Below are 25835 nucleotides of genomic sequence, written 5' to 3' on the forward strand. Positions count from 1 at the left end.
AAATTGTAGCAGACACCAGATCTGCTGGGTGTTGCAGAATTGTTTGATAGAAAATGCACAGTCTGGTATCAGAAGTCCAAATTGAATACCTGGTAACCTCCTCCCCTTCCCCACCAGCTGGGGTCTGATGAATAGGGGGAGGCTGGAGTGACCACTGGGGCCAGGTTTCTCTGCTTGCCTCCATGTTGGGTTGAGTGGAAAAGGGCAACCCAAGTCTCTGTGCACTGACTTTTGTTTTTTAAAGGAACGTAAGGTGCGGTGGGGGGGGACCCCTTTCCCTCTACCCATTTTAGGTTCCTTGGCTGGGGCGTTGTAAATTAGACTGGCAAAAGACAGATTAACAAGAGAAAAACAATCAAGTTTATTAACGTGCATAGAGCATATACATGGAAGCACTCACTGATGAAAAGCCTGCACCTGACTCTTTTTTTTTTTTTTAATTTATTTTTGGCTGCGTTGGGTCTTTGTTGCTGAGCGCGGGCTTTCTCTAGTTGCAGCGAGCAGAGGCTACTCTTTGTTGCGTTGCGTGGGCTTCTCATTGCGGTGGCTTCTCTTGTTGTGGAGCACGGGCTCTAGGTGCACGGGCTTCAGCAGTTGTGGTACATGGGCTCAGTAGTTGTGACTTGTGGGCTCTAGAGCGCAGGCTAAGTAGTTGTGGTGCACAGGCTTAGTTGCTCCACGGCATGTGGGATCTTCCCAGACTAGGGCTCGAACCCGTGTCCCCTGCATTGGGAGGTGGATTCTTAACCAGTGCGCCACTAGGGAAGTCCCTGCACCTCACTCTCTGTGAGACAGGCTCTTCAGGTGTTTCCTAGTTTTGTTTTCATGCATATCTGAGCTCACCTGACAGACACATGAAAACATATTTTCCCACGTGCCTGCATAGAGTCACCTTCATGGCTTGGTGCCAGGAGTGAAAGGAAAAGTGGTGCTGCCTTAAAGCCAGGCCTCATAATAAGCAGAAGTAGGCTGGCTCAACTCCTCTGGGAGTGAGGGGAAGGCTTATTAATGGCCCCAGAGGAGCTTTTTCACTTGGGCTCAGGTCTAGACTCTGGAGGGGTACTGGGACAGGTAAGGCAGGAGTTTTGAGTGGGGCCTGTGGAGATTGGAGTTTTCCCTGAGAACTATTCAGTCTTGAGTGGCTGTGGTTCACTTGCTCTGAGCTCCATGAGGCAAGATTCCAGCACATCCGTTGTTGTTGACTAGATGAGAAGGTTCTGGGAAGATGACATACTGATCCCATTCTTATTCCTGGAAGTTATCTCTGTGACCTTAAAGGACTGACTCCTGGGAGGGAATCAATTGGCTTACCAGATTCCTTTCTTCAGAAGATGAAGTAGGAGTTGGGGATCTGAATTCCCAATGCCTAGGGCACAGAAATTGAGGAAGAGAGAAGGTCCTGCTGAGTGCAGGGTCAGGAAGGTGCTTGTCTTCCTCCAACAGATTCTGGGTCCTTCATAGATAGGTTGGTGTGGGATCCAACTTCCTTGAGGTTTGTGGACTGGCCCAATGCTGATCCAAAAGAAGTAGTGTGCATGTATGTACGTGTGCACACCATCTCCCTACAGGATGCCTTCCAATGCCAGATCTGTGGATAAGAGGAGACTTATAGCTTTGTTTTGGTGTCAAGATTACTGGGTCCTGTTTTGAGGGAATCTCTTTGCAGCCCCAGGTGGTAGTGAGAGGCAGGCTGAGGAGGAAAGCAAATAAGCCAATGGCAGATGAGTCCCACATTAGGGTGCCCTTTGAATGTTCTTTCTTCATCTGGTTTTATTATGTTATCCTTCTCTTTTAGGCACTTTAGAAGAAGAAAGGTGTTGAATGAGCAAGCAGCAACGTGGGAGTGAGGTGGGTGTTAATGGACAAAGCAACACAAGGGTGTGTGTTTTCATGGATGTTCTCTCCTTGGTCTAGTCTCTGCAATAGCGATATGCCCTTGTCTTAGTATCTTCCTGGCCCTTCCGACCACCTGTTCATGTTCTTTGCTGGCCTGAGAGTAGCTACAGACCTCTCCACATGTGGCTGGACACTGCAGAAGTCCCTGTTTATGTTTGGGTGGAGGTGAGTGAGTATGGAAACTGAGAGGCCTATCAGGCTGGCTAGTGCTGTGAACCTAGTGCTGGGACTCTGGCAAGTTTGTAGGTTTTAAGTTGGTAAGAACAGAGCAAAACCTACACCTCAGGGAGAATCCATGCTATGGATAAACCTAATGCCAGCCTACCCTGGGCATCAAGACTCTTGTTAGAAGTCACCCTCATGTCGTGTCTGAGCCCTGTTGGTGTCTTTCCTGGGAGCAGTGGAGGTCAGCCTGCCTCCATTTCTCTGTATCCTGGGGTGGGAACTCAGACAGGCTCATTGTATTTAGGTCTGTGTATGAGTCATGCTGTCCCTACACAAGAGGTAGGCAGGGAAATCTGCCTGCCTTGCAGGTCTGAACTAGAGCCTTATCAGCCACTACCCTAGACTGACATACTTATATTCTTTGCCAGGCCATAGTAAACACAGGTGTGAAGGAACAATTTGCCATGGAAGCCAGGGAGCTGGAGAGCCCCACACCCACGTACCATCTCATTCCTGAGGCCAGCCGGCCCAGGGAGGAAGAAGATGTCAGCATGCTGCCTCAGCGGTCCACAGAAACTATGCAGCTAAAGAAGGAGATCTCTCTGCTGAATGGGGTCAGCCTGGTGGTGGGCAACATGATCGGCTCAGGAATCTTTGTCTCACCCAAGGGCGTGCTGGTCTACACTGCCTCCTATGGGTTGTCGCTGATCATATGGGCCATTGGTGGGCTTTTCTCTGTTGTGGGTGCCCTTTGCTATGCAGAACTGGGGACCACCATCACCAAGTCGGGGGCCAGCTACGCTTATATTCTAGAGGCCTTTGGGGGCTTCATTGCCTTTATCCGCCTCTGGGCCTCCCTGCTAATTGTTGAGCCCACCAGTCAGGCCATAATCGCTATCACCTTTGCCAACTACATCATCCAGCCCTCCTTTCCCACCTGCGAGCCCCCGTACCTGGCCTGCCGTCTCCTCGCTGCAGCCTGCATGTGTAAGTCTGAGGGCTTAGTGGGGGAGTATGCGTGGGGCTGTGGGTTATTTTTATAACGCTAATGGTAATTTATATTTGAACAGCACAATTTGCTTTTCTTTTTCTGTGGGGGAGAGAGGCATCTTACCTTTTTGAAGAAGCAATTTCACCAAAGTCATTTGTTCCTGAGATAAGTAAGGGTAAAGGATGGGGATGGGGAGAGTCTGAATCTGTTTGTGGCTTTTGGTGCCTCACTTTCCTTCTTCGGTGTCCCTGAGTTCTGTTCCCCAGTCTGTGTGACAGGTTGGTGCATGTCTTATATTTGTCTTAATTTGATTGGTGTCAACATCACTAGTTGTAACTTATCCCAGGTAAAACCCTCAGTGCTGAGGCGTTTATTCTGCTGCTCAAAAAAAAAAAAAAAAAAAAGTTATTTTGCTTTCCACCTTTTAATCTTAGACCAGTTTAAAGCCATCAGTGAGGAAATGGGCTTCTCTAGACTGGGGGGGTCCCAAGGCTTTATGTCCTGCAGGCTCACAGTAGGACCACTCCTTCCTGCCACTGCCACTCTTCACAGGCTGATCTAAGCAGCAGGCACCACACCAAAATGGCTGTTTCCCACTGGTGTTTCAGATTTCTTTAAGCTGACTTTGTAAACAGGCTCTGCCTGTGGCCAGTGAGGAAGGTGGCTTCTACCCTGTATTTGGTTTCTGAGGGCAGAACCTGAGATCCCAGTGGATCTCTCTTTATTTTCCTTTTTTCTTATGAGGTTGTAAGGAGGAATTCTGTGTGAAAACACTGGAAGGGAGAGAAGATTATTGTGAACTTAGTCTAGTAAAGCTAGTGTTTTAGCTGAGAAGTGGCCCAGAATTCCCTGTGTTCCTTAGCACTGTGCTGCCAGAGGCACTTAATTATACTCTGTTCTTTCCATATCTTTGCTTGCAAAGCGTTGGCAGTATGTGTAGTTTATCCACAGTGTTAAAAATAGACTGACAGTACCTTGGACTTAGCTGTAAAGGATTGTACAGTATGCTGTGACTCCTGACTTTAAGGAATTTATTAAAGACAGATGTTAAAAGGGAACTCTTCCACAGATACCCCTGGGAGGAGAGAAAGTGGGAACTCAGCGGTATATCTGATAGGGTTTCACCAGGGGGACTCTAGCCTGACTGAGCTCTCTAAAAAAGGGAATAATTTTCTGATTATAAAACATGTTCGTTCAGGAGAAATTTAAATTAGCCTCAAATCACCTATAATCTACCACTAAGACATGAGTACTTTTATTTTTTTAAATATTTATTTATTTATTTTGGCCGCGTCATGCAGTGACTGAACCCGCGTCCCCTGCATTGGGAGCGCAGAGTCTTAATCGCTGGACTGTCAGGGAAGTCCCCAGACAGGAGTACTTTTTTTTTTTTAATAAATTTATTTTATTTATTTTTATTTTTGGCTGCGTTGGGTCTTCGTTGTGGTGCGTGGGCTTCTCATTGCAGTGACTTCTCTTATTGCGGAGCACGGCGCGCGGGCTTCGGTAGTTGTGGAGCACAGGCTTAGTTGCTCCGCGGCATGTGCGATCTGCTGGGGCCAGGGCTCAAACCCGTGTCCCCTGAATTGGCAGGTGGATTCTTAACCACCGCGCCACCAGTGAAACTCAGGAGTACTTTTTTTTTTTTTTTAGGAGTACTTTTTAAAAAAAATTATTTATTTATTTATTTTTTATTTTATTTTATTATTTTTTTTGTGGTACGTGGGCCTCTCACTGTTGTGGCCTCTCCTGTTGCGGAACACAGGCTCCGGACACACAGGCTCAGTGGCCATGGCTCATGGGCCCAGCCGCTCCGCGGCATGTGGGATCTTCCCGGACCGGGGCACGAACCCGTGTCCCCTGCATCGGCAGGCAGACTCTCAACCACTGCGCCACCAGGGAAGCCCAAAATAAATTTATTTATTTATTTATTTTTGGCTGCGTTGGGTCTTTGTTGTTATGTGTGGGCTTTTCTCTAGGCTTTTGTCTAGTTGTGGAGACGGGGTGGGGGTGGGGGGCTACTCCTCGTTGTGGTGCGCAGTCTTCTTATTGCAGTGGCTTCTCTTTGTTGTGAGCCCGGGTTGTAGGCACACGGGCTTCGGTAGTTGTGGCTCGCAGGCTGTAGAGCACAGGCTCAGTAGCACGGGCTTAGTTGCTCGTGGCGTGTGGGATCTTCCCGGACCAGGGCTCGAACCTGTGTCCCCTGCATTGGCAGGCGTGTTCTTAACCCTTGTACCACCAGGAAGCCTGACATATGGGTACTTTTAATAGTTCAGTTATGTCTTCATTTCTTTCTGTTATAGAATTGGAATCATACTTTGCATATAACTTGATATTCTGCTTTTTAAACTTAGTATATCATGGATTTCTCCCCTTTTTGTGAAATGTTCTTCAAAAGAAACATTTTTTTAAAATAAATTTATTTATTTATTTTTGGCTGTGTTGGGTCTTCATTGTGGCACTTCATTGTGGCATTGTGGCATTCTTAACCACTGCTCCACCAGGGAAGTCCCAAAAGAAACATTTTTTAAAGTAATATATATATATATATATATATATATATCTTCTTTTTTATTAAAAGGTGATGCATAGACCCTACAGAGAATTAGAAAAATGCAAAAAAAGAAAAAAGAAAGTTAAAATCACCCATGATTTTACCTCCCAGAGAACTATTGTTACTATTTGTGTGAAATACCTTCCGCTATTTTTTTTCCTGCTTATCCATCATTTTAAAAAAGTACCCTTGATATAATACTCTTTGTGGTTTGTATACTGCATTTAAAAAATTTTAATATTTAATCCCTTTCACCACATATTCTTAGAAAACAGGGTTTGGGACACACAAGTAGTTTCCAGGCAGTGTAATATAGTGGTTAAGATCATAGCCTCCCTTGGGAGTTCCCTGGTGGCCTAGTGGTTAGGATTCCAAAAGAAAGGACTTCCCTGGCGGTCCAGTGGTTAAGACTCTGAGCTTCCACTGCAGGGGGTGTGGGTTCAATCCCTGGTTGGGGAACTAGGATCCCGTATGCCTCTTGGCATGGCCAGTGGGTGGGGGGAGGGGGAAGATCATAGGCTCCCATGCCAGACTGGGTTTGATTCCAGCTTTACCATTGAGTAGCTATTGACCTTGGAGGAGATAGTTAACTGGTGCCTTAATTTTCTCATTTTGTAAAATGGGAATAGTGATTGTACTGTGAACTGAAGAAAACATGCACAACCTAAAAGTTGAGAATTATGTTTTATTCAGCAGACAAAACTGAGGACTTAAGCCTGGGGCACAGCATCTCAGATAGCTCTGAGACACTGCTGCAAAGAGGTAAGGGAGGGGCCGGGATATATAGGAGTTTTTGCAACAAAGACCAGGTAGTTGGAACATTAAAAGATTACTGTTTTTTGTTTGTTTTTGTTTTTTCGCTGCCAAAAAAATGGGATCGAACCCATGCCCCCTGCAGTGGAAGCTTGGAGTCTTACCCACTGGACCGCCAGGGAAGTCCCAAAAGATTACTGTTAATTAAAGAAAACCAGATATCTCATTAAGGAATTTAGCTCTTTTCTATGTATGGAAAAATGCAAAAGTCAGGGCTCATTGAAATCATTCCTTTGATATGTAGCTCAGCTATCTGGGGGCAGTGTCCTGTGGTTTCTCAACATAAGTCTCTTCAGGGTGCACTGTTGGGGGTGGCTGCAGTTAGTGGGTGGCTGACTGCTAGGTGGCAGGCATCCGTTTCAATCCTGAGTTCCCTTAGGGCTCTCCGTGGAGCAGCGGTTTTGTGATGGCTTGATGGCTGCAACATTCTTTGTTTACTGATATGGCAGGCAACATTTTTCTTTCATTTCATTGATAGTACCTATCTGAAAAGATTGTTGTGAGGAATAAGTGAATCAATACAAATAAAGTACAATACTTCTCTCTGCCTGGCATACAGTAAATGCCCTATAATATCATTATTAAAAATAATGCTGCTGTGTAGAAATCATTTTCAGAGTTTCTTCATATTTTATTAGGATAAAATTATAAAAGAGAAATCCCTGTGTCTAAAGAATTAAACTGTTTTAAGTTTCTTCGTGTTTTACCCAGTTGCTTTCTAGAAGATTTCGTGAATTTGTACTCTTTTCTGAGCACCTGTGAGTGCCTGTGCATTGGTCCCTTGATGGCCTTAGGATGAATTCCAAGAGTAACCAAATCAAAGGGCACCTCTGTACATAATTTTTCACATAAAGAAGATTTTTGTTTGTTAAATCTTTTTTCTTTTATGATTTTTCCCATTGTTTTTTCTTAGGAAGCCCATCCCCACACTAGGAACTGATCTTTTGATTGGAGGAGAGACCTCATCTCTTAGAAATGCAGAGTTATGGTATCATATAACTTCTTTCGGGCTTCCCTGGTGGCGCAGTGGTTGAGAGTCCGCCTGCCGATGCAGGGGACACGGGTTCGTGCCCTGGTCCGGGAAAATCCCACATGCCGCGGAGCGGCTGGGCCTGTGAGCCATGGCCGCTGAGCCTGAGCGTCCGGCGCGTGTGCTCCACAACGGGAGAGGCCACAGCAGTGAGAGGCCCGCATATCGGAAAAAAAAAAAAAAAAAAAAAACAACTTCTTTCATTCAAATGTACTTTTACACAGATTACTCAGTATTTGCATTACCAGAAACCCCTATTCCAGAAACCAAGGTATTTCCATAAAGCGGGCCTGAGGGCGGGAAACTTGTCAGAGGTGGTGCCAAGTCATTAAAACCTTGTCCCATCCTAACAGATTAGGGTTTAGGGCTCAGTTTACTCCTCTTCTTGGAAATTAGGGTGTAGAATCAGGCTGATGTATCATCCAGCTAAGCTGGGGTGTCCTGGAGGGAGCCTCCTTGGACAGAGGTGGCACTGAGAGCAGCCTGGTCTCAAGAGACCTAAATTGGAAGAAACCAACTATGTCATAATTAGGGGAAAAAACAAAGATCTGCACTGAATGCTGGGTGAGGCTTGGGTAGGAGAATTATGTTAGTCTTGAAACTGAGACATGAGAGGGGTCCAGGTTAGTTGGGAGACTGCTTAAAGAAGTTATATCCATGCTAAGCTAGACAATTAAAGTTCCATCCTAGAAGAAAGGGCCTAGGCAGTCTCCATATACCTAACTCTAGGGCAGAGCTGCAAGCTGTTGGCCCACGGGCCACCCTTGGCCCACAGATATATTGGGCCTGCACAGAGTTCTAAATAATTTTGAATTACTTGCCAACATTTAAAAATCAGGACTTGCCCTTTCTCTTGAAAAATCAAAAGTTCTGGCAAACTTGGACCCATATTCCAGCCTCACACAATCAGCTGCATTTGAGTAGTGGTTACTCCTTTAAATGAAGCATATATTCTCCCATTGACTGCAGTCCCCAACTCCCTCTTGTTTTATGTCCAGACATTCTTGCCTTTGCTCATTTATATTACCTTCTCGGGCCCTGAAGGCATTGCTATTTCAGATCCTGGCTTCCAGCAGCCCTCCAGTCCAGTCCCAGGTTATACATGGCAAGGGAGATACATCCAAGCAGCATTTTTTTTTTTGGATTTCAGATTGTCTTAGGTACTCATTATGTCAGAACAGTGGTTCTCAACTGGAGATGAGTTACCCCCCCAGGAGACATTTGGCAAGGTTTGGAGACATTTTTGGTTGTTGCAACTGCTGGGAAGGGGTGTTGCTGGCATCCAGTGGGTACAGGTCAGGAGTGCTGCTGAACATCCTATAATGCACAAGACAGCCCCGCATGACAGACTTATCTGGCCCAAAATGTCAATTGTGCTGAGATTGAGAAACTGTCATTCTGCTGTTATGTATTCTGGGATCTGGGACTCTTCTGTGGTGGGTGGGGCCTCAGGCTGCCCGCTGAACTCCGTATGCTTAGGGGCTCTTATTCACTTATGGGACTGTAGGGGAAAATGGTACTTCTTGAGGTCCATCCTTTCTCTGACCAGGTGACCAGCAGTATTCTCAGTAGCCCAGGTGCCCAGCATTGTAGGAGTACTTGATTTGTCTGCAGAAGCGTGTGTTTCTGGCTTAGGTCTTGGTGCATTTATCGTTGTGGGATTCTGTCTGTTATGGAACCTCAAATACATCATTGGAGAGTATTTGCCATGAACTGACGTGGAAGTCAGTTCAGCACTGACACAGTGGCATCAGCAGAGGTGTGCTCACAGCTGAGACTCCATTGTCCCTGAGGGTTTGTTTGGTAAGGCTGACAGGGAAGGGAAGAGGAGGGGAAGGAAGAAGGAAAGGGAGACTGTCAAGTGTGAGACTGCAGTGAGGAAACACTGTGTGATGTATGAATGGCTTCCTATTGCCTCTTGCTGTCTTGGACTCATGCCTGGGCAGGGTTCCGAGTAGGAAGGATACTCTCCTCTATTTTGGTCAGTTGTTGCTATGGATAGACAGCTTTTATGTTCTGACAGTGGCAGGCCTGAGGAGGACTGGCCTTGACCACAGTTGCTCAAAAACCCTGGATTCTAACCCTATGTATAGGTTGAATGTTTTGATAATAAGATTAAATATGTATACTTGTGGAATTGAAAACAAGGAGGCTTTTTAAAAAGACATGTACATTATGTATTCATACACATGCCAAGAGGTAGCTTCTGATTCCAGGATCTCCACTTGGAAGGGTTTACCTCTCCTAGACTGTTGTAGAACATTTCTCTCCTAAGAGAATTGTAGATGTTTTTTTCCCCTTCTTTTTCTTTTCCCACTTTGTCGTCATTGTTAAGGATTGCACTCCTCTGTCCTTGAAGGCCTGTTTGTGGGAGGAATTGGAAGGTTCCTTTTCCTCCCAGTGCTTGTAGGAGAAGGGAGCTGTGACAGTCAGCATAACTGGAACTACAGCTTCAGATGCCAGGCCATCTCCTCATCAGAAGGAGAGTATGAGAGTTGCAGTTTTGTCTGTGGGCACATGTATTACTCAGGATTAGTCTGGGTGTCAAACAACTGAAAACCAAAAGGAGCATGGCTCAAGCACGTTGAAATTTATTTCTCACGTGTTAGAAGTAGGCAGCGTGGGGCTAGTAGGATGACTTCATAATTCTTCAGGTTCCTTCCTTCTGTTTTACTGCTCTGCCATCCTCAGCATGTGACTTCTGGCTGGTCCAGGATGGCTACTCAAGCTCCAGTCATGTCTACCTTGTAGCTGACAGGAAGGACAAAGAAAGACACCTCTCACCCTTCAAAGATACTCCTATAAGGTCTTACTTATGCGACACTTTGCTTATATCCCTGGGTTAAGAACTTAGTTACTTGGCCATACCTGCCTGCAAAAGAGGCTGGGAAATGTCATCATTATTTTGGGCAGCCAGACTCCAGCTAAAATTTCTATTACTAAGGAAAGATGGAAGAACAGATATTAGAAGATATGTAGCCATCTTTGCCACAGAGAGACTTTGGGGATTTATTTCTGCTTAGGGATTGGATCTGGATCTGCTGTTTGAGTATTTCTCAGCAAAGAGCCCCTAGAGAGCCTGAAAGACCCTCACATGGGTCCCACAGTCATTGGTGCAGGCATGCAGCAAGGAAATGAGATTGGAGGAAGAGGGAAGGTGTGGATGTTTTAATTGTGGTAGTTGAGTCTGAGCGCCTGGCCTCCAGGCTCAGCCTGGCTGTCTTGTATTTGAGCTCTGGTGTAGTCCTTGCTGCTAGATGGGAATGGGAGTTCTGGGAGGCGGGTGGGGGGTGGGGTGGGGAGGTGGGGGATCAGATGGTGAAATTTTGTTTCTTAATTAGAATCAGGAAAACATTCGAGGGAGTTGGCTTCTGCTTGGTAGACTGTTCTCGGAGCTCTCTGTTCTCTGGCAGGGCTGAGAGTCTAGTGAAGCAAGCAGGGCTCCTGGGGCCAGCATTTACGGATGCACTCACTCTCAGGTTTGCCAGGTTGTCCCCCGACAGTGAGTGCCTACTTAAATTTTGTGCCCTGGGCTCCTTACTCACCTTACTCTACTCCTGGTCCTGCTCCCTGGCTACATAGTGTTGTTGTTTTATAAATTTATTTTATTTATTTATTCATTTTTGGCTGCATTGGGTCTTTGTTGCTGCGCGTGGGCTTTTCTCTAGTTGTGGCCAGCGGGGGCTACTCTTCGTTGTGGTGCACGGGCTTCTCATTGCAGTGGCTTCTCTTGCTGCAGAGCACGGGCCTTAGGCGCGTGGACTTCAGTAGTTGTGGCTCGTGGGCTCTAGAGCGCAGGCTCAGTAGTTGTGGTCCACGGGCTTAGTTGCTCCGCGGCATGTGGGATCTTCCCGGACCAGGGCTTGAACCCGTGTCCCCTGCATTGACAGGCAGATTCTTAACCACTGCACCACCAGGGAAGTCCTACAGAGTGTTTTAAATTAAGTACTTTTATTGAGAAAGAAGTGTATGTGCATGGTAAGTCAGTCAAACTATATAAAATGGTATACAGTGGAAAAGTCTCCTCCCTCTCAGAGCTTTAGTCTTCCTCCCTGAGGCAGCTGCTGTGACCAGGCTTTTGTGTATCCTTCCATCTGGTCTTTGAGAAGGGGCTCTGCAGGGGCTTCCATTGAGGTGCTGCCTTCACTCATTGAATTCCCACTGTGTGCAGAGAGGCCCAAACCTTGGGGGCAGTTTGTACCCGGATGGAGGGAAGGAAAAGGAGCAGAACCCAGAGGAGGGAGTGCCTGTCAGTGGGCTGAGGAGTGTGTCAGCTTCTCTCCCCATTTTGCAGCCACATTTCAGTGCTACAAACCAGAAGCACAGCAAGCACAGCCAGGACATTTTGAGACAGCCTCTTTCTCCGTGTGTATGTCCATCTTTCTGTTTCTATTGCTCTTGTCTCCATCTCTTTGTGTCTGCCTCCTTGTCTTTGTCTCTTGTCTGTCTTGCCTCTGCCTCTGTCTTCTGTATGTTTCTGTGTCTTTCCTCGTCAACCTTTTTTTTTTTTAACATCTTTATTGGAGTATAATTGCTGTACAGTCGTGTGTTAGTTTCTGCTGTATAACAAAGTGAATCAGCTATACATATACATATATCCCCATATCCCCTCCGTCTTGCGTCTCCCTCCCACCCTCCCTATCCCACCCCTCTAGGTGGTCACAAAGCACCGAGCTGATCTCCCTGTGCCATGCGGCTGCTTCCCACTAGCTATCTGTTTTACATTTGGTAGTGTATATACGCCCATGCAACTCTCTCACTTCGTCCCAGCTTACCCTTCCCCCTCCCCAGGTCCTCAAGTCCATTCTCTACATCTTTGTCTTTATTCCTGTCCTGCCCCTAGGTTCTTCAGAACCTTTTTTTTTTAAGGTTCCATATATATGTGTTAGCATACAGTATTTGTTTTTCTCCTTCATCAATCTTTTTCTCACAAGCTGCACAGCTTCTTACAAGCTGCTCTCACTTCTGCTCGTTTTTGTAGTCCTGCTTCCTTCCTCTGCTTTCTTGTGGCTTTTCTTCCTCTATTATAGGGGCTCTTAGGTGATTTTGACTTGCTGTGGCCCCTGACTTCGCTGCTGTTAGATAGGTTCAGTCTCTTGGTATCCTGACTCCATATTCTTGGGAGAGATAATCAAATAGGCTCAGCTTGGGTCCGTTGTTGGACTCTATCAGCCGTGATAGGGAAGGGGGAGCAATTCCCAAGAAGGGGCCTGGCAGGTACTTCAAAATATGCTTACTGTATTGCACAGAGGCCTGTGTATTACTGGTGGCTATTTATTAGGTAATCCTCATGTTAGCTGATCTAGGCTTAGCTTCACACAGTGAACTCTGATTAGCAGGCAGGTCCCCGGGAAGACCTGCCAGCAGTGTGCATTCCTTTGGTCTTATCCCTTCCCCCTTGGCCATCATTTACTCCCCACCGCCTCATTTCTCCCCCACCCCCCTGCCCCCATGCACCCTATATGACTGACTAGTAAGCACCCGTGTCATTTGCCAAAGTACTGAATGAAAGCTCTTAAAGTGCCATGGAGGCTGTTCAGCCACTCATGTTTATATCCACAGGCTGGCCCTAGGCTCTCCTCTCCATTTGAGTGGAGGAATGTCCAACTTGCTGAAAACTGCCTTGCTCCAGGGGATTGGCAGTTAAGCGAAAGTCATCACCATCTTGATTCCAACCAGGGTTGATGAGTTCCCATCTTTGCTTGGCAGTAAGCTTAAGAAAACAGTATGCTTTTGTTTCCCCCTAAGAATTTGTGGTCTCCTTGGGGAAGTACCACCCAGATGCCTGAGGGAGAGAGAGGAACCTTCTTGAGACATATGTCCATATGACCACAGCACAAGGTACTAAGCTGTGTGTGAAGTGAGAATGTTGTAGTGTTCAGGGAGAGAGAGCTCAGGGAGGAGCTAGCTGATATATTTTAGCAAGGTTTTACAGAGGAAGTGGGGACTGAGCTAGACCTTGAAAGTGGGAGTTGCTATTGCCTATGGCAGGAGGAGGAGGGGAGGACATTTCTCTCATGTGTATATCTGGCATCAGTAAGGAGAGAGTCTGGCTGAAGGAGAGAGTGCAACATGGGTAGAAGTAGGTAGACGTGGACTGGAGGATGAGCCCCCAAATTTTGTAATAGCATTTGAGGTTCTCGTAAAAGTTCTATTTTTGGAGGCTAGAGGTGTCACTGTGGAGCCCCTTGGATACTGATACTCTCCATGGATCAGAGCAGTTCCTATTTAGCAGGGGTAAGGTGGTGGGACCCAGGTATCACTGAGGTACACGAGGAGCTGGAACGGAAAGCCAGCAGTGCTGATGCAAGCCCACTTTTCCATGGGCCTATCTGAGAACTGGGAGGTTTGGATAGGAATGGGGGTGGGGGAGATCAGGGGAGTCTATGTAAGCTTGGGAATGGTAGTTAGCCTCTGGCAACCTCAGTTTCCTCATCTGTAAAATGAGAATAGGAATGTCTGTTCCATGGTTGTGAGAATTAATTGAGAGGATGTATGTGAAATTGTCAGGCACATGACAGCCTTTTAAAAAAATAATTACATGCAAAACATTGTCTCCCTAACTGCTAGGTGACCTGCCACCTGCATTTAAATTGACCTTATTTGTTGTTGGGCCTCTCTTGTCCCCATTCTCTAATGTGGCCATGGAGAGGTCTTGTGCCCCAGGTGGTTTGAAACTTTGGGAATCTGAGTGGGGAAGAATGGGTGAAGTTCACCATTCCTGGGCCTGGGGGGAATTTCCAAAAATGGTTCGGGCTGTCAGAATGCATGAATATGTGGTAGTGCATGCCTTTGTATCATTACTTGTCAACATTGATGGGATGTTTTCCTCTCAGCTGGGGCAGATGGGGGAATGTCCCCCATTTGCCTGTTCTCCTGGTTCTGACTGGTCCATCGGCCCCTTTGCCTTAGGCAGACAGGATAGAAATGATGCGCTTTGTAAAGAGAGGTTGGGCGTCGGTGCCCTCAGCTCAAGCCTGCCACTGACTTTATGGTTTTCTTCCTAGGTCTGCTGACGTTTGTGAACTGTGCCTATGTCAAGTGGGGCACACGTGTGCAGGACACATTCACTTACGCCAAGGTCCTGGCACTCATTGCCATCATTGTCATGGGCCTTGTTAAACTGTGCCAGGGTAAGAAGGGCCCCAGGTCAGAAGGAGGGTGGGTGACTCTGGGAGTTCCCCTGGATTCCCTGAGGAGGATGTGGGGACTCCGTTAGCTTTACTGCTCAGCTCTTTCTGTATATGTGCTAGACTGTGTCAGTGAGAACAGGAAATCTGTTCTTGGGCTTCTTGGGCCAGGCTGGTTTGGTCTAGTGGACATGAGTTAGCCCCTCCCTCGGGGCTGCTTTCCCTCTGTGGTGGTGGGGAGAATTGCAAGAAGCCAGCCGAAGGCCTAGGAGCTTTTGAAACTTGGGTTGTAATTGGGTCATAAAAGTAATCAGTGGAGATAGAGTGAGCCCTGCTCTGGCTCCTGCTTTTGGTCTGTGACCGCCAGTCAGTGGGGAGGAGGGCTTGGCCCTCCTTGAGAGGGGTGGGAAGTGTGTGGGTGGCAGGGAGATGGGGTCTGGAAATGAGTGGTTATTTTGCAGCCTTTACTTTTCATCTGGACTTGCTCTTATTTATCATTTCCTCCCAAAGTCAGCTCTCAGCAAAATATTAAAATATTGTGAAGTTGGCACTGACTTTCCTGCCTGTTGGCCTTAGAGAGCTTTTCATTCCCAGATCAGAGTAGGCTGACAGGGAGGGTAACAGGCCTCCCAATATTCCCTGCCCCTTAGAGAAGTCCTGAGGTGCCCTTGGCCAAGGATGTCTCAATCATTAGACAACACAGTTCTCTGGGTCATCTGTCTCTAAACTTGGCTGTGTTTACAATCCCCTGAGGAGCTGAGACTCCAACCTCAGACCTATTGGATCAAACTCTGGTTGGCTTGGAGTTCAAAAAAATGTGTTTTGGGGAATTCCCTGGTGGCCTAGTGGTTAGGATTCTGGCTTTCACTGCCGAGGGCCCAGGTTCAATCCCTGGTCAGGGAACTAATATCCCACAAGCCGCGTGGTGCGGCCAAGGAACAAAACAAAACAAAAAAAGAAAAAGGTGTGTTTTTAAGAAGCGCCCTGGGTGAATCTTAGGCAGCTGGTCCAGTACCTGTGTGCCAAGTTAGTACAGCCAGCCGTCTGGATGTTCCTAGAGTCTCTGAAACATCTTGGGGTCTAATTGGGTAGTTGAGTAATTCTCCCTCCAGGATCTGTGCCCTAGGGAACAGCTACTGTGTATGATGAGTGGCACCCCTGGGGTTCGGGAGTCTCTACTTACCCCCTCTTTGTTGCACACCCAGCCCTTTTTGCCACATTGGGGGATGGGTCCAGGCTTTCTGCAGTGGGTGACAGCAGGCTTCCTTAGAAGTCTGGGTCTTATTAAAAACCTCCAATGTGTCTAGAAGGTCTGTCTCCTGGACAGCTGGGTGCTGTTCCCTTGGCTTGCAAGTCTGCAGTCTCTGGAGGCCTCCAAGGAGGATGACAGATGTCTAGGCTGCCTCTCCAAAGGTGGAGGTGGCCCAGGCCTACCCCAGGCCCAGTGAGAAATAAGATCCCAGTTCCTTCGAAGCCTGTGATTTCCTGCTGCACACAACCATAGCCACTGCGAGTAGAGCAACAGAGTTCTCTCCATGAGACTGAGAGACCCATTTGACCAAGTTGTGGAACTGTCTGGGCCATGAGAGGTAGTTCCACAGGAAGATCTAATTGTTAATGAAAAATGACTCCTTTATGTGAAACAGGGTTCTTTCTAAAAATAAGAAGAACTGTGGGCTACGGTGTGGTCTCCCGCAGGAAATGGAAATTCACTAGGGCTTTGGAAAAGGTGTTATCAGGTCAGAAGGCAGCCAGGAATGCCTTTGTTTTTCTGAGATTGTCTAGTTCTACTAAAGGAAAATGAACTATTCAGAGGGAGTCGGTGGGGTGTGGGGAACTGGTGGTGGTGGTTCTTTTGGTATTAAATTGTTTTTGTTTTTTGTTTTCTTCTCCCTGCCCTCTTGCTTTTCCCTTCTTTTCTTGACCCGCCTCCTCTCTCCTTTTCTTGCCTCTCCCCTTCCTCTTTCTTGCTGCCCCTCCCCCTCCTTCCTCTTCTCCTTACACCTGCCATCTCTCCTGTCCTTCTCCTTCTTCCTCTTTCTCCTCTCTGTACCCCCCGCTGCCACCCCCTCCACCTTTGCCCCCACAGGACACTCTGAGCACTTTCAGGATGCCTTTAAGGGTTCCTCCTGGGACTTGGGAGACCTCTCTCTCGCCCTCTACTCTGCCCTCTTCTCTTACTCAGGTTGGGACACCCTTAATTTTGTAACAGAAGAAATCAAAAACCCAGAAAGGTAAAGGTGGGATCTCACTCTCCCCAACTTGGCTGGAACTCCCGCTGATAGTGGGCACGCTTGCCATCTTCCCTCCCCTCCTCCCTCTGTCTCTCATCCCTTCTTCTTCCTGTTCCCCCTTCACCAGCTGTGAGGGATTAGGGGTGAGGATGGGAGTGAGTGAAGGTGGGAAGCCCCTGGCTCCTTGGCCTCATATTCACACTGGAGGATCCCCAGTGTCCTTCCTGGAGGAGAGGTCCTTCAGTGGGCAGCAGCTAACCCAGCTGGGGCTGAGATGTTAAGACCTTGCACTCTGGTGCTGACACTGAAGCCTGGGGAGCCAGAAGCTTATTCTGGGCAGCCGGGTTCCCAGCCTGGCCTCCAGTCCCTAGAGGACAGTGCTCCTCCTTCAGTGGGACCCAATGGTCCCAGTGGGGTAAGGATCAAATATTGATCATGAGCCATCTTCACAGGGAAGGGTCTCTCTCTCTCTCTCTCTCTCTTTCTCTCAGGAGAAAGAGCCCGGGGCGTGGAGCGCATACTTCCCTTAGGCTACATGGGGAAGAGGAGTCAGCCTCAAAGATCCAGAGGCCAGGGAATTCCTGGGTAACTTTGACCCCCAAGGAGAGGTTGGTTCCAGGTAGTCCTATTTCTGTTGTCCTGACAGAAATTTGCCCCTGGCCATTGGGATTTCTATGCCGATTGTGACACTCATCTACATCCTGACCAACGTGGCCTATTACACAGTGCTGAGCATTTCAGATGTCCTTGGCAGTGATGCCGTGGCTGTGGTGAGTCTGTTGGGATCTCCATTTGCTCGTCATCTCATAGTACTGAATGGCTGGATCTTTGTTTCTGCTGCCACTCCAGCTCTGCAGGGCCAGGTGGTGGGTCTGTGCCAGAGGGCGGGCTGCTCAGCAGTGATGGCATTTGTCCTGAGAGCTGCAGGAGGCTGTGGAAACCCTGTCGTGTGCTGAGTGCCCCTTCTGTGCTCTGTCCCCAGACATTTGCTGACCAGACATTTGGCATGTTTAGCTGGACCATTCCCATTGCTGTTGCCCTGTCCTGCTTTGGGGGCCTCAACGCATCTATCTTTGCTTCATCAAGGTACTGTGTTTCTGCTTCACTGATAACAGACCAGTATTTAATTCTCTGAGGCTCTAGGTGAATCCATTGGAGCCCTTCTTTCCCTTATCCCTCTCTCGGACATGCAGGGTGTGTATGTGTGTGTATGCATGTGTGGCCACGATCGTATAGTGGTTAGTACTCTGTGTTGTGTATGCATGTGTGCATGCGTGTTCTTGCCTTTGTACAACACTTGTGTGCTGGTCGCTTACGTTTCCATGTGAGATGAGGACAGATTGGTAAGAGGTAGAGGGGAAGAAGGCAGTAGCTTGGAGGAGGGATCCTGCTGGGGACCAGACTCTAGGCTCCTGCAGATTATGCTGCAGGCCCAGGATTCATTCTTGTAATAAATGATTATTGAGCACTTGCTGTATACTGGGTACTGGTACAGGATGACTCTGCCCCTCACATCACAGAAAACAGTGTGGCCGACAGGTAGGCTCCAGCTCTTTTCTGTGCACAGAGACTTACCTGTAAGAGCACTGTCCTTCCAGTTGTTTCATAGAGAGGACCAGTTCTGCCTTTTCAGGCTATTCTGCTACCTGGTCTCAGGGTTCCAGCACGTCCCCTCTTCTTCAGCACTTCACTTCATCACTTGGCCCTTCTCCTTGGTAGATGTTCATTTGGAGGCAGCTGTGCACAAGCTTCTCTCATCTTCACTTAGAGAAATCACAAAACAGTTTCTCATCTCCCCCTTCCTTATTGGACATACTTCTAAAGGAAATGGTTTGCATTTTGACTGTCATTCATCTTTCTACCCATAGGTAGGCTTCTACTACCTTAAAAATGTTCTTGTCAAGGGTGCCAGTGACTTCCTTCTTAGCCTGCTTTCAGTTCTTATCCTACTGGACCCCTGAAGCAAGTGATATTTACCACCCTTCTTGCTCTGAAACTATTCCCATGGCTTCTGTGACCCTCTGATATCTAAGAGGAAGTCTGCTTTCTTGATTTCTCTTCCACTCACCCTATAAATGTTGCTGTCTCCAGGGCCAGGAGTGTAATAGGCATCCAATAAATATTTGCCACATGAACAGATAGGAGAATGAATTAATGAGAGAGATAGTTTTGTCCAATTCATTCTTCTTACTAATTTTGACACCCCAGTCCATGTACTTGGGGCCTCTGTAGGGCAACCAGAGTAATAAAGAGACCAAGGCCTTGTAAAAGAATATGGTATCAGGGGTTCCCTGGTGGCCTAGTGGTTAGTATTCTGGGCTTTCACTGCCGTTGCCCATTCAAAGATGATGTTTCCCATAGCCTCACCCTTATTGAGGCCCAGGACATCCCAACTGACTCTGCCAATTGTCCCAAAATATTTAGGTAGTAGGTATATTCTAGCCTCACTCAGCTATCTTGTGGCATTGACAGGATGAGGGTGAGGGTGAGGGTAGGGGACTCAGAGTAAGAATCTGGACCTGCACATGAAGTGAACTGCAGTAATGTCGAGGTAATGCACAACCATTTCTGCCTGTGTTACCTTCTTCACTTTCTCTTTATTACCCATGCAGCTGTCTTTGGCTTTGTACTAGACACCTTTGCCTCACCTTCACATCCTCTCCAGCATTCCCTCTGCATATTTCTCCTCTACTTTAGTACGGATATTAGCCGTGTGAGCCAACTTCAACATCGTGCCCTGTGACATCCTTCCAGATGATACCATCAACTCCTGTGGCTCCACCTGGATGGCCCATAAGTATCTCAGACTTCACATGCACCCCACGTATGCTTTGTCTCCAACTGTGAGGTTGTGGTCCGTCATTCCTCCTTTCTTGGCCTCTTGGCCTCTTTTTGTTTTTGTCGGGGGTGATGCACCACACAGCTCGTGGGATCTTAGTTCCCCAACCAGGGATCGGACCTGGGCCCTCAGCAGTGAAAGCGCAGAGTCCTGACCACTGGACTGCCAGAGAATTCCCAGCCTCTTGGCCTCTTGATTTTTTCCCGTGGAGTCCACCCTCATCTCCCAGCTCAAGCGTGTGGGCACACACAGAAGACCAGCAGATTCGTCCTCTGCCAGGGTGTCTACCCTCATTCAGACCTCTTCTATTATGGGACCTTGTCACAGATGTCTGGCCATTCCCCCATACCTTAGCCTCTCCCTGCTTTAGTTGGCCTCAGTGATATTACCAGAGTCTCTGTGTCAAATCCAGTCAGGCTGTTACTTCAGAGCCACAGCTGGTTCTTGGTGTGTGCTCAGACTCCACAGCATGGCCTCATAAGCAGGTTTTTCCCAGCACTCTCCTCACACCTTATCCTGGGACTACAGGCATTCTAGCACCCACCTTCAAAGAGGCTATATTCTTTTATGCCTCTAAGCCTCTTTTGCCTTTGCCCATGCTGTGTCTCCACCCAACGCTCACCTTCTGGAAAACCCCAACTCTTCTTCCCAGTCCAGATGTGATCATCTCTTGTGAAGCTTTTTGTTCCCCAGCCCACCCCCAAGCCTGGTGCTGTGTGCTCCATGATGCTGCTGACTACCTGGATGGCGTTTCAATTCTCTGTTGCTCTGTTTCCCAGTCAGTAGGGCTCATTATGCACAGAGAGAAAGCTTGGGTTGTCTCTTTGAGCCCCAGGCTCTCCCTGACTTTTCATATACCAGGAGCTCAGGGAAGGTACATGGAGGGCAGACCATCAGAAGTCTGGCTGCCCTTCTTTAAAAAGCCATTATGTTATGTAGGAAATGTGTGGGGTGGCAGAGTGGGGTACCCTGGTGGGGTGCCAATGGGTGGGGTGCCAATGGGTGATGCCAGTGGGTGATGGCAGGGTGAGGTATCCATTGGGTGATGGTGGATTGCATAGCTGAGGGGCTGGGGGTGTCAATGGGTAACAGTGGGGTTGGGCATTCATGGGTTATGGTGGAGACATCTGTGGGTAAAATGGGGGTAGGTTGGGTTGGTCATGCATAGAGAACATGGGAGGTTCCTGAGAGACTGCCCCCTGCTTTCTTCTGAAGCTGAGCCTGGTTTGTCTGAGTGAGGAGTGTGGCTGCACGGCTGAGTATAGAGATCCTCCTGACACATTTTTTTGTCCTTCCAGGTTGTTTTTTGTGGGCTCCCGTGAGGGCCACCTCCCGGACCTTCTCTCCATGATCCACGTTGAGCGTTTTACACCCATCCCTGCTTTATTGTTCAATGTAAGCTGTGCTGGGGAGTGTGGGGATTGGACGTTATCTGTGTGGTACTCCTGCCAACTTTATGAGAAGACTGTTTGAGGGGAGGTGTACTAGCTTCTTGGGATACTTCCTGAGCCTCTCAGTGTTTCTTCCTTTTTCTTACAATTTTTTAAAAATATAAAAGTAAAACATAGTTATATTAGGGAAGGCAAATACTACAAAAGAATGTAAAAGTGAATTAGTAAGATTTATCTATCTTTTGTCAGTGGCTTCCTTTTTTCCTCCTCCTTCTAGCTCCTCTTTTTTTTAAAATCATATTTAGAAAAGCCAGGCCAGTTTGTACACTAGCTACCTAGGGGCCTCTGTTCATATCATAGGCATCATAGATTTATATATAGTAGATAGCATTAAAGTGTTTTATTTCAACAAAATCAGTAAATTATTAAGTATTCTGACAGATTTTGACAGATGGAAGGAGTCCTGAAGGACTGTCATTTTCTAATTTGCACTAAGGTATTATTAGGTGTAAAAGCTAACAGGGACCCTGAGGAAGGCCTTACTCCAAGATTTGAAAAATAGTTCATTTCCTTGTCATTTAGTTCTTTCCTTTATGGTTTCATTACTTAATGTTTTGGATTCATCTGGAATTTATATTTTGGTGAATGGAGTGAGGTAGGCAGGCATTCACTTAATTTTTTTCTCAAATGGCTAGCCAACTGTATACATATCATTTATTGAATAATTTACTTTTCCGCATTTTTCAAATTTTTATCATATAAAAATAGCTAATTTTTAGAGTGCTTCTTATGTGCCAAGTACCGTGATTTGCCTCTTAAATGTACAATCATCTCAACTCATCTTTCCTCATCCTTGCATCGGCACCAAGCTTCCTTATTTAGCTTTATACTGAATATTTGAGAACTAAAGAGGGGCTGAGGGTACTTCTTCATTCCCCTCTCCCCCCTGGAATTTTCATCGCAATTCTCACCTGTTTATTTGTCTTGATGAACTTTTGTATCATTTTATCAAAATAACAAAATATCCTCTCAATATATTGATTGGGATAGCACTGAATTTATAAATTTAGGGCAATCTGACATTGTGTCTTGTAAATTAATCACCTTCTACCCCACTTTTCTCCTCTTAATATAGGGTCTCCTTTCTCTCTCTAGAATGAGCTCTTCTTGTTTTAAATCCTTTGTTGATAATTTGGGTGAAAAGACAGGTAGGGGGAACTCCATATTCTTGAAGTTAAAGCAAATCTATTTTATTTATTTATTTTTAAATTTTATTTTATTTATTTTTTTATACAGCAGATTCTTATTAGTCATCAGTTTTATCCACATCAGTGTATACATGTCAATCCAAATCTCCCAGTTCTTCCCCCCCACCCACCCCCACCCCCTGCCACTTTCCCCCCCTTCGTGTCCATACGTTTGTTGTCTACGTCTGTGTCTCTGTTTCTGCCCTGCAAACCAGTTCATCTGTACCATTTTTCTAGGTTCCACATATATGTGTTAATATATGATATTTGTTTTTCTCTTTCTGACCTACTTCATTCTGTATGACAGTCTCTAGATCCATCCACATCTCGACAAATGACCCAATTTCATTCCTTTTTATGGCTGAGTAATATTCCATTGTATATATGTACCACATCTGCTTTATCCATTCGTCTGTCGTTGGACATTTAGGTTGCTTCCATAAATAGTGCTGCAGTGAACATTGGGGTGCATGTGTCTTTTTGAATTATGGTTTTCTCCGGGTATATGCCCAGTAGTGGGATTGCTGGGTCATATGGCAATTCTATTTTTAGTTTTTTAAGGAACCTCCATACTCTTCTCCATAGTGGCTGTATCAATTTACACTCCCACCAATAGTGCAAGAGGGTTCCCTTTTCTCCACACCCTCTCCAGCATTTGTTGTTTGTAGATTTCCTGATGATGCCCATTCTAACTGGTGTGAGGTGATACCTCATTGTAGTTTTGATTTGCATTTCTCTAATAATTAGTGATGTTGAGCAGCTTTTCATGTGCTTCTTGGCCATCTGTATGTCTTCTTTGGAGAAATGTTTATTTAGGTCTTCTGCCCTTTTTGGATTGGGTTGTTTGTTTTTTTAATATTGAGCTGCATGAGCTGTTTATGTATTTTGGAGATTAATCCTTTGTCCGTTGATTCGTTTGCAAATATTTTCTCCCATTCTGAGGGTTGTCTTTTTGTCTTGTTTGTAGTTTCCTTTGCTTTGTAAAAGCTTTTAAGTTTCATTAGATCCCATTTGTTTATTTTTGTTTCCATTACTCTAGGAGGTGGATCAAAAAAGATCTTGCTGTGATTTATGTCAAAGAGTGTTTTTCCTATGTTTTCCTCTAAGAGTTTTATAGTGTCTGATCTTACATTTAGGTCTCTAATCTATTTTGAGTTTATTTTTGTGTATGGTGTTAGGGAGTGTTCTAATTTCATTCTTTTACATGTAGCTGTCCAGTTTTCCCAGTACCACTTTTTTTTTTTTTTTTTTTTTTTTTGCGGTACGAGGGCCTCTCACTGTTGTGGCCTCTCCCATTGCGGAGCACAGGCTACGGATGCACAGGCTCAGCGGCCATGGCTCACCGGCCCAGCCGCTTTGCGGCATGTGGGATCCTCCCGGACTGGGGCACGAACCTGTATCTCCTGCATCGGCAGGCGGACTCTCAACCACTGTGCCACCAGGGAAGCCCTCCCGGTACCACTTATTGAAGAGACTGTCTTTTCTCCATTGTATATCCTTGCCTCCTTTGTCATAGATTAGTTGACCATAGGTGCGTGGGTTTATCTCTGGGCTTTCTATCCTGTTCCAATGATCTATATTTCTGGTTTTGTGCCAGTACTATATTGTCTTGATTACTATAGCTTTGTAGTATAGTCTGAAGTCAGGGAGTCTTATTCCTCCAGCTCCGTTTTTTTCCCTCAAGACTGCTTTGGCTGTTAAAGCAAATCTAACCTTGTCCCAGGACTCTAGTCCCTGACTCCTGTCTTCTAGAACTCTTTTGTTCCAGAGGACAAATCCTGTCATACTTTTTCCCAGGGGGATGGTTCCATTTTGCTAATCTGCATTTCTAAGGCTCCAGGACAGCGAGATAGTTCTGAAGACATTTCCTCCACTTGTATGCCAAGTAGTTGGGACCCACGTATAACAGTCTCCAGAGGGCACACAGTGTGATTCATGTTGAGGTTGGTGCATTGCAGTGAGGAGGGCCTCACTGTCTGCCGTCAGAAGGGGAACTTAGTCTGGCTTGTTACTGAAGTGCTTGCAAAAAGAAGGGATGCATTGAGTGCAGGAAGGGCCCCCAAAAGAAGAAGGAGAGAAGGCCATTGTGAAGAATGGACCTATCTGATGCCAAGGGATCACTGAAAAGACCTGGAGGTAATCTGGTGAAGCTAAGTCAGCAGTCAGCAGATCTGGTGCTGACTGCTTGACGGTGGAGTCTCCTGGGTGGCTTGGTGGTGACAGTGCCCACTTCTCCCCAACCTCTCCCCCTCCAGTGCACCATGACACTCATCTACCTCACTGTGGAGGATGTCTTCCTGCTCATCAACTACTTCAGCTTCAGCTACTGGTTCTTTGTGGGCCTGTCTGTCGCTGGACAGCTCTACCTTCGCTGGAAAGAGCCCGAGCGGCCCCGGCCTCTCAAGGTCAGTGGCTCTAGGCTAGGAGGGGTGGGCCATCTCCCCAAAGTAACTTCTTCCCCATACCCCATTCTCCTGTTCCCTCATCCTACTTTATCTAATATCTCACCTCCCTTCATTTCAGCTGAGCCTGTTTTTTCCCATCGTGTTCTGCGTATGCTCCTTGTTTCTGGTGGTTGTGCCCCTCTTCAGTGACACCATCAATTCCCTCATTGGCATCGGGATTGCCCTCTCTGGGGTCCCCATCTACTTCCTGGGTGTTTATCTGCCAGAGTCCCGGAGACCACTCGTTATTCGGAATGTCCTTGGTGAGCTTCTCTTTGCCTATCACACACTGGCCTTGTGTGTGTGTGTATACAAAGACGCATGCACAGGTGGGTGTGGTGGCTAACAGCTTCCACATACTAGTGATATGCTGGAAGCCTGGCCGCCCCTTTTGGTCTTGACATGATCACTTTAATTCCAACTTTAGACTCGTATTTTGGGGTTAAAACACTCCCTCCTGAAAGTTCAGTCCATATAGCAAGACAAGGCGTCATGCATCAGACTCTCTGGTGGGGCATGGGATGGAGGTCAGTGAGGCTTGCTGGGGGTGAGCTTGGTACAGGGTACCCAGGGGACAGGTGGGGAGGGAACCACATGCTTTCAGTCAGCCTGTGGTGTTCAGACTGGGGCTGTGGCTAAATGTCAGTTTGCTAAATTCTATTCTCTATTTTCATTTAGCTGCTATCACCAAAGTCACCCAGAACCTTTGCTTTTGCGTCCTGACTGAGCTAGATGTAGCTGAAGAGAGACAGGTTGAGAGGAAAACTGAGTAGAGGCCAGAGGTGATATCCCCTGAGGCCTGGAATGCCGCTACCTGTGGCCACAGCCACCGAAGTCCAGATGACAAGACTGTGTGGACCCAACTCTCTTATACTCAAGGAGGGCTGTTGGCCCACATTATGTAAGGGGGCTCAGGGCTGATGGCCTGCTCAGGTGGTCACTCTCATCGGTAAGCTATGGGTCTCAGGGTCTGGGGCCAGCCCGAAGGTGGGGACTTCAGAGGGTGGTGGTGGCAGAGGGCTCGGGGAATAGGGGAATGGTTGCTTAGTTTTGTTCCTGGTGAGTAGGTGCAGCCCTTGCAAACACTTACTTGGTGAGCTG

The 25835-nt window shown here is 46.9% G+C and overlaps 1 protein-coding gene across 1 annotated transcript; it reads left to right on the forward strand.

Moving 5' to 3' along the window:
• The first annotated feature begins 2525 nt into the window (after nt 1-2525).
• SLC7A6 (solute carrier family 7 member 6) lies at nt 2526-25507 on the forward strand. Its single transcript, XM_065898850.1, has 9 exons — nt 2526-3048; nt 14457-14582; nt 16669-16813; nt 17460-17583; nt 17796-17899; nt 20951-21047; nt 24546-24695; nt 24814-24997; nt 25413-25507. The coding sequence occupies exons 1-9, from the start codon at nt 2526-2528 to the stop codon at nt 25505-25507; spliced, it is 1548 nt and encodes a 515-aa protein (XP_065754922.1).
• The last annotated feature ends 328 nt before the right edge of the window (nt 25508-25835 follow it).

The sequence above is a fragment of the Phocoena phocoena genome, chromosome 20 (genome assembly GCF_963924675.1).
Source record: "Phocoena phocoena chromosome 20, mPhoPho1.1, whole genome shotgun sequence".
Lineage (NCBI taxonomy): Eukaryota > Metazoa > Chordata > Mammalia > Artiodactyla > Phocoenidae > Phocoena > Phocoena phocoena.

What these genes read in the sequence shown, in the direction of transcription:
- SLC7A6 (XM_065898850.1), top strand. Translation starts at nt 2,526, where the DNA reads ATGGAAGCCAGGGAGCTGGAGAGCCCCACACCCACGTACCATCTCATT. An exon ending in GCAGTGATGCCGTGGCTGTG is followed by an intron (nt 17,584 to 17,795) that starts GTGAGTCTGTTG and finishes CTCTGTCCCCAG; the next exon opens with ACATTTGCTGACCAGACATT. An exon ending in TCTATCTTTGCTTCATCAAG is followed by an intron (nt 17,900 to 20,950) that starts GTACTGTGTTTC and finishes TTGTCCTTCCAG; the next exon opens with GTTGTTTTTTGTGGGCTCCC.